The sequence below is a fragment of the Rutilus rutilus genome (assembly GCF_951802725.1).
Source record: "Rutilus rutilus genome assembly, chromosome: 17".
In the NCBI taxonomy this organism is placed as follows: Eukaryota; Metazoa; Chordata; class Actinopteri; order Cypriniformes; family Leuciscidae; genus Rutilus; species Rutilus rutilus.
Genome location: NC_140230.1, coordinates 671,192 through 680,000, shown reverse-complemented (window position 1 = coordinate 680,000; position 8,809 = coordinate 671,192). Strand labels below are relative to the sequence as shown.

Below are 8,809 nucleotides of genomic sequence, written 5' to 3'. Positions count from 1 at the left end.
TTGAGGAAAGACCATTTGAATCTGTTCAACGGGGTAAAAAATACCGGCGGCAACAGTTCAAAAGCAGAGACGAGAAGATCCTCTTATCATTCATTATTATTTGTCTTATTTAACGCTCTCTCTTCATAGACACTTTCTATGCTTGGTTACGCAGTCCCTAACAATGTACTTGCCATTGTTACCACTTCTCTTACTGATTTCTTCTGTACCTACAGTTCCATACCAACAAACAATCCAGAATATCATAACACTTTCGATGAAAGCACTATCAAACATCAGAAGCTTTCTGTTGTGGACGTTTTCAGTGCAGCAAGTCAATTTAACATTTCGAGTCTTGACCTGAAATAGTGCAAAACCTGTTCGGTTGCTTTGTTTTTTTCCCCTATTGATGGCAGTTTTATTTAATTTTATTCTGGTTGAGTATATATATTATTAAATACTTACAGGTTTAAATTTTAAAATAAAATTTCATATTAATGTAATGCAAAGTTTGATACTAGTAAGTTTCTGAAACTCACCCACAGATGTGGCACTTGTACTCTCTCATGCCCAGGTGTCTCTTGACGTGGTTGCGTGCGTCTCCTAGCTGAGCGGTGGCAAAGTTACAGATCTTGCACATGAACGGTTTGGATCCTGTAGAAAAAGATAAAAGACACTGAAATTTCTTCCCCATATTCACAAAAAATAGACTTAAACTCACAAACCAATATTCTGTCACAGCGTGACACTTGACAGTTTGCCTCTGCCTCTTTGCCCATTTTCGGTTATCCAGGAGTGATGCGCTGCCAAGATGGTGACGACAGGCTCCGCCCACTTTGGGCTTCAGAAAACACTCTTCAAGGGGGACGTCACGGACACTACGCCCACTGTTTTATACAGTCTATGGTCAGCACCATGTGTGCTGCACATGCCCGGAAAAGTGAAGCTAAAACATTTTGATTCATAAACCCCGCCTTAGTTCTCCATGTCATCGAATGGGACGCGAGCCAAACTAGAAAATCCAATGACACCTTAAATACATTTTTCCCAAAGGTGGTTTCTGTCATTTGAGGTAAATCTTATCAGGCTGATGTATGTTCGGTTTTAGTTAGTTGTGTGATGCTCTAAAGACGGGTCATGATTGACAGCTGTGTCTGCGAATGAGTCTGCGGGAGCAGGAGGGTGGGCGGGACCTTGATGCCGTGGCTCCGCCTCACGAGACTCACGCTCCAAGATGCAAATGGACATTTTTGGGATATTTTGATATTTTTTCTTTTACTTTGTTTTTCTACATCTTTCTTGTAGTCTATGGTTAGCACTAGACCACAGCACACCTTAATCTGCTTTAGCTGCGAGTGAGTACGGCCGAAGAGCTTAAAAACCAGGCAGGTACAGGGTTCAGACAGATCCTGTAAAATCAAATCCCAGGACTTTCAAGGACTTTTCATGCACTACTTTTTAGTTTTTTTCAAGGACTACAATCAGAGATCTCATTTCTCAAACAATATCTTTTTGTATTATCTTTTAAAGTCAAAAAAGGTAAACAGATAAATAAAAATAAACGAATAAAACAAAATGGTGCAAATAAATTGCAGCACATGCAATGACTGCGGTGACTGCAGAAATGCAGTTCTGACAAAGAAATCGCTTTCCTCTTTTCAAACTAGTTTCGCCCCCATGAATATATGATTGACCTGAAGAATAAAAGTTGTATCATATACTTGGATATTTCCTTGGACTAATTGCTGTTTTGGAGTGTGAGATCTGAGGCGGACATGTTTGACCGGAGCGAGTAAAGAGAGACTGACTGGCGTTCTCCAGCTTGCACGAACCCTGTAGGTAATTAAATGTAATCTGTTGCAAGTAAATGTTTTGATCAGACGGAGGGAGACGTACCTGTGTGAGTGCGGATGTGGGCCAGGAAGGCCATGGAGTTGCTACTCTTGCACACTTTCCCGCAGTACTTGCAGACGCTGCCCTGGTTCTCCTGCCGCTCCCGGTTGATCTGCTCCGTGTCCTCCACCACATACTTGTTGACCTCCCGGAGCAGCTCCTCGTGCTTCTCCTTGATGTGCAGGAACAGGTCCTGCTCGGTGTGGCAGGGCTCGCTGCAGCGCACACACCTGAAGCTGGCGCCCCCGTCGGGCAGGTCCTCCACGCTGCCGTGCTCGTTGCGCAGGTGAGCCGCGCTGCTCAGGTGCTGCTGCAGGTTACTCTCGCTGTAGAATGACTTCCCACACAGCAGGCAGTGGAAGTGCTTCTCCTTGGACGGATGCTTCATGGAGATGTGGACGTTCAGGCCGCTCAAGCCATCGGCTAGAAACCCACAGTCCTCACAGCGGATGCGGGGAGTCGGTTTGGCCGGCTTCGTCTCTGGAGTTTTCGGCTTCCTCATGGAAGCGCCTGTCGTTTGTTCTCCGTCATGTGGGATCTTGTGATCTGCTAGTGTTTTTAAAGGAAAGATGCAAGCGTCAAACTGAGCTCCTCTAAGGTGTTTCTCACTGTCATCTCCCAAGTCTGCAGTTTCATCCTCATAATACATGTTTTCCTCATCCATATCCTCCAGCGTTGAGTCTTTCTCCATCGTTGTTGACTGGATCTCGTTTGATTTTGTTGGATCAGTTGGGGATTCTTCCGTTGGATCAGTTGGGGATTCTTCCGTTGGATCAGTTGGGGATTCTTCTGTTGGATCAATTGGGGTTTCTTCCTTTGGATCAGTTGGGGATTCTTCCGTTGGATCAGTTGGGGATTCTTCCATTGAATCCGTTGGGGATTCTTCCGTTGGATCAGTTAGGGTTTCTTCCATTGGAATAGTTGGGGATTCTTCCGTTGGATCAGTTGGGGATTCTTCCATTGAATCCGTTGGGGATTCTTCCGTTGGATCAGTTAGGGTTTCTTCCATTGGATTAGTTGGGGATTCTTCCGTTGGACCAGTTGGGGATTCCTCCATTGGATTAGTTGGGGATTCTTCCTTGTCTTTGGCCTTGTTCTTCACAGCAGATTGTTTTTCTCCATCCTGATCCTCAGGCGTCTCTAGCGAAGGCTCTGCATCTTCAGTCGTGTCCCGGACCTCCTCCAATCCACCGACAGTCTCTGGCTTGGAGCTTCGCTTCGGTCTCTTCAGGTAACTCTCTCGCTTCTGCTTGTGTTTCTCAGTGGCCATGTGCCTGAACATCTCTCTGCGGGTCACGGTGTAGTAGCTGCACGCCAGACACACGAACTCGAAGTCTTTGGTGTGCTTGCGTCGCACGTGGAGAGCGAGAGACGCCGCGGAGTGAGCGGGGAAGCCACACTGATCGCAGACGTTACCCAGATCAGGCTTGCTTCTCTTGCGTGGCACACTGGCCTGATCCGCGTCATCGTCCTCAATCGTCGTCTCGATCTCTGCTACTGTGTGTGCTGGCTCTGTTGTCTTAGCTTGAGCGGGCTGCTCGGAGTCCAGCAGAACTACCCCGCTGTCGTCACCTCCGGCGGCTTGCATCTTGTTGAGGTGCTTCTTGGTCTCGCAGTGGCGGTCCATGTCTCCTTTGGTAACGCAGTAGTAGCTGCAGAGCTTGCAGACGAAGCTGTAGAGCCGGCTGTGCCTGCGGCGGATGTGGACGCTGAGGTTGGTGGCGTTGGACGCGACGAGTCCACAGTGTCTACAGACGGTCTCGCTGGACGTCTTCGGTCTACCGCGCTTGCGTTTGTGAGGAGAGCCTTTCCTCGGCTGTTCCTCCTCCTGATCCTCCTCCTGATCTTCAGGCTCTCTTTGATCGGACAGGATCACCAGGATCTTCTCCACACAGTCTTCGAACAGAGCGCTGGTGTGGTTCTGGTCGGCCAGCTGCAGGTGGGCTTCCTCGCACAGGTGGCTCTGCATGGCCTCAGTGGTGCTGGTGTAGTAATGGCAGAGCCGGCAGTGGAAGCGGTGCTCCGGCGGGTGAACCGTCTTAATGTGCTGCGCTAACATGACGGAGCTGTTGGCTGTGAAGTCGCATCGGCCGCACTGATGCTGTGACCGGCCTTCAGTCCGAGATTCCTGAGTCTGTGACTGTGACCGGCCTTCAGTCTTCTCTGGCTCTAATGAATCCCGGTTCTCCAACATCTTCCGTTTGTGCTTCTCATGATCACACTTGCTGTTATGTTGCCTTTTAATATGCTTATTTGGACTGTGTGCGTCTGTGAATTCCTCTACACAAGTATTAGGCTTTGAATGTCCATCAATTCCACAATTTTTATTGCTTTTGACTTTAGTGTCCGAATCCAAACTGCAGCCAGCTTGTGTATCCTGGCCATCTGTACAGGTCTGGTTCGTGTCTTCCTCATCCTTCCCTGATCTACATGAGATGGGCTCAACTATCTCCAGCAGGATCTGAGTGGGACTGGCTCTTCTATCAGTCTTGTGTGTGTGTTCGCTCTCGATCTGTGTGTCTTCCTCTGACGGAGATGCAGAAGCATCACTTTCTCGTAACTGGGGTGTGTTTTGCGAAGAACTCGACCCTGTGTCGTTCTGTACGCCTCCTTTATGAGAGTGCTTCCTCGTCGAGTGAATTTTCAGTGCAGTTTGAGTTTTTGCAACAAAGCTGCAAAGTGAACAAACCAAAGCCTTGGTTGTTTGTGGAGAGCCATGTTCTTCAGACCGGTCCTCACGCTCACTTTCCTCTACAGCATGCCCCGAGTCATCAGACGCTTTATGTGCCGATGAAACATCTCCTGAGCCAGTATCACTGGGCTTTTCCTTAGATTGGCCCTTGTCCTTCAAAACCTCCTTTCCAGATCTTAACTTGCGTTTGGGATTGTCCATGTTGGTGTCGGTTCACATGCAATAATCACTAGGCTTCATGTGAGGGGTCCATGGACCTTTCTGTGAAAACAGTGCTGTGAAAATTATTAATATGCATGTAAATAAAATAATGATAATAGGCTAATCCTTGTAAAGTATTACACTGACTATATTAATATTGTTTTTGTACAAGTTGAAATATATATAGGGGTACAGGTGCAGAGGCGGACAGAGTACACAGCTACATTACTTGAGTAAAAGTACAGATACCCCTTGCTAAATTTTACTCAAGTACAAGTAAAAGTACTACAGTCAGATGTCTATTTAAGTAAAAGTACTAAAGTACTTGTTTTTAAAAGAGTATCAAGAGTACAAGAGTACATTTTCTAAATACTGCATTACTACTGCCACAGTGCTTACATTGGTAAACACAGCAAACACTTGAAGCGAAAACTATCATTAACTTGTTCAGAAAATTTAAATAGTCTGGCGAGGTGGGGCCACGGGTTGGCACATTCCCGGGATGCATTTTTTTTTTCCCAGGATGGTAGGAGAAGACTCATGAATATTCATTAGGGAAATCATCCCTGATTGGTCTGATGACCTACCCCTAACCCCACCCCTAAACCTACCCGTCACTGGGGTTAAGACCAATCAGGGATGACTTCCCTAATGAATATTCATGAGTCTTCCCCTACCATCCTGGGAAAAAAAATATCGCTCCCGGGATGGACCTGCTGTGTCTTCATCCTTTGTTTCGTCCATGGTTTCGTCTCTTATCTAAATCTGACCATGGAGTTGACTTTGGCGGAAAGCTGAAGGTGATTGCTGATAGGCTGTCCCAATCAGTGGCGCCTGCACAATCCAATCACATTTGAGAGGGAAACAACAAATTGAGGGTTTACGAGATGTTTCTTTTTTTCCTTTTTTTTTTTTTTTAGTAGTAACGGATACTCACGGTTATGGATAGAAATGTAGTGGAGTAAAGAGTACAATATTTGCCTCTCAAATGTACCCAAAAATGATACTCGAGTAAAGTACAGATCCCTCAAAATTGTACTCAAGTAAATGTACTCCGTTACTGTCCGGCTCTGTACAGGTGTAACGATACTAATTTATAAAGGCCGATACAAGTTGTCTTAATCACATGCCGGGTTCATGCTAAACAATATCAGCCTGATTTTTGCACGATCCGTTTGACGAAGTGTGTCGTGGTGATTCGTGAACGTCAGTGAGCGTTAAGAAGCAAGAATCAATCGTTTCATGCTGGATTGAATCTGAAATGATGTTTGTTCTGCAACTTGTTCTGTTACCTGCAATGGTGTTTCTTTGTTTTTTATTTATTCCTAAAACTTTTAAGATGACTATTAATAAACCTCTTATTAAAAAGCACAACTTGATTGTTTTTCTCCATTCTGTCCCTGATGGAGTTTTGGTTCCTTGCCACTGTCGCCTTTGGCTTTTGGCTTGCTTAGTTAATATTCAACGCTTAATATTCAACAATATTATTGATCTCCTGCATTGACACCATTATATGAGAACTAAACTGAGCTGGACGATGACATCACGGTTTTCTCCAGAGCTGCTATATATATATATAAATGAACTAAATTAATAACTTTTTAACAACAAAAATGAACCATCACTGAACTTACTTAAGCTGGACTGTGATGCTATTTTCTTCTAGATCTGCTGTACAACAGAAACAAACTTTGTTGCATTATTCTCCCGTTATCTCTGTAAAGCTGCTTTGAAACAATGTGTATTGTAAGAAGAACTATATAAATAAAGGTGACCTGAATTGATTACTAACTTTTCATTCGATTTTTTTTAACGGAATACTTACTTCACTAAACAATATTTGAAACTATTTTATTTTCAAATATTTAAACTACAGTTAGATATTAAAATAAAATAGTTGCATGGTACCAGAATGGCTACAGAGAACTGTGATATTTGACTGTTATTGGTGCCGTGACACAGTAAATCAGGCGTAATACTGTCCTCTGATAAACAATTGTACCAGTTGTGCTGAAAAAGACATTGTCGACCTCTACAAAGGTCACTGCCACAATCATGCAGCTTCTACTGGTAATCGCAGTTATTTACCATTTTATTTTATATATATATATATATATATATATATAGGCTATGGTATTATTCTGACTAAATACCAGAAGTATCAGAAGGTACTTTTAGTATTTAATCAAAATAATATCATAAATATAAATAATAAATAATTAGGTGTGTAAGGATACCCTCATGTCACGATTCGATACATATCACGATACTGAACTCACGATCCGATATTATTGTGATACTCCAAGATATATTATAAAAGGTTAACAAAAAATGTACTTTTGATTAAAATGCTAAATTTGGTAGCCTATTACATTGTGTGTGTAAATGAATAGACTTGGATTTGGTGCTGGAAACCCAACGCAGGACAAAATTATAAATGATACACAATACATTAGTCACTATCCACGATACATATTGATGCATTTTTGTATTACGATATATTGTGACACGATACATTGTTACACCCCTATAAATAATTACACAACACATAAATGAGCAGCTCATATTACCCAGTTGAACTTTGTGATCTTGTAAATTAAATGACTGTAAAACACAATCATCACTGAACTGAAGCTGCTTGAACACTGCTTTTAATCTTCATCATCTGGATTCATACAGGCACACGGTCAAATACACAGTTAGATACACATTATAAACATATAAGGCAGAAAGACTTTAAAGTGTAAACTCTTTTTTCATATTGTGTGTTCAGTGAGTTATTCGAATCCAGTCTCTTTATATAGCTTCTCTTATAATAAGCTATAAACCTCTTCATACATAAGCTCTCCAAATAATGAAATATTGATAATACAACAGAAACTTCTTGTAAAACTGCATTTATTATCATTCACTGTGCTATACGACAAGCGCGTGCGCGCAATAGTGTCTTTATAAGAGTTCCTCTTAGCTAAAAAAAAGTTTGCTCCGTGAAAACGGTGGAAAAGCGTTAATCAGTAATATTAAACTTTAATTCGTTCTTTTGGTTATGTTTATATTTGCTCTCAGACATGAAACTCTTTCATTTTTACTTCCTGTTTCCGTGACTGTTGCTGACTGGCGTCAGTTTCGTCCAGTCAGAAGGCCAGTTTACTGCGCTCGTCCAATGGAAACACGGGAAAGGCGGGTCTTCGCGTGAGTACTGAAAACGACGGCGGCACGGAGGCCCCAAAAGCGCATCAAATGCGACGTACAAATCCTTCACATTACACGCTACTAAGCGACGAGAACCGAGTTAACATCCATATATCATGCTTCTAAATATCAGACATGGGTTCGCGTTGTCAATAAAAGTTCTGTTTGAATGTCATTACCTGAAATGTCGCTCGTATTCTCTCACTTCGCGCGTTCTGCTCTTGGTCACAAACGGCGCACCGTAGTCTGCTAGCTGTTACGTCACAGAGGCTCGAGCGCAGCCAGATCTTCTGACTGAAGGAGGAGATGGGAACCTCAAAGCGGTTTATTCGGATCACGTGAGCCAATCGCTGTGCCCGAAATCTCCAGCTCATCCACCGCAGAGACACAAAGCTTTTCCAGATATGATTCACTGTTTGGAAACACAACAGCTGGCGACATCTGCTGGTCACACTGGTGTATAACTGCAGCGGAAACTCGACACAAACACACCTTTACATTTGTTGCAGATGTTTTCAGTGTAGGCTGATCTTTTAGATGCAATCTAGAACCTGTAAAATGTGTGTTCTTGTATTAATGTGTAGTGCATGTTTTGTGTGTTATTAGACTGGGCTTGGGAGACTTGACCAATCAGAAGTTAAATATCATTCTCATTTTTGTGTTATACACAAAAATAAACTTACATTACAAAAACTGACCCGAGATCAGGTAAATAATAAACTTACATTACAAAAACTGACCCGAGATCAGGTAAATAATAAACTTACATTACAAAAACTGACCCGAGATCAGGTAAATATTAACGCCCTCTGGCGGTGAACCGTTAGGATTGTGAAATGTTCAGCAACAGTG

General features: G+C 43.1%; 1 protein-coding gene across 4 annotated transcripts in view; it reads right to left on the bottom strand.

The window, feature by feature from the left end:
- Window positions 1–8,383, bottom strand: part of znf407 (zinc finger protein 407) — a 23,431-nt gene extending 15,048 nt beyond the window's left edge. For 2 of the 4 annotated variants that reach the window (XR_014625032.1, XM_084385532.1), the window contains exons 1-3: window positions 8,137–8,383; window positions 1,876–4,839; window positions 519–633 (exon numbers count right to left, since the gene is read on the bottom strand). Coding sequence is in view for 2 of the 4 variants with exons in the window: in XM_084385532.1 (XP_084241658.1) it covers window positions 519–633; window positions 1,876–4,765 (3,005 nt within the window). In the remaining 2 variants the exon portion in view is untranslated. The remainder of the gene's footprint in view (window positions 1–518; window positions 634–1,875; window positions 4,840–8,136) is intronic. The other 2 variants (XR_014625033.1, XM_084385533.1) reach the window with 1 other exon arrangement.
- Window positions 8,384–8,809: the final 426 nt, after the last annotated feature.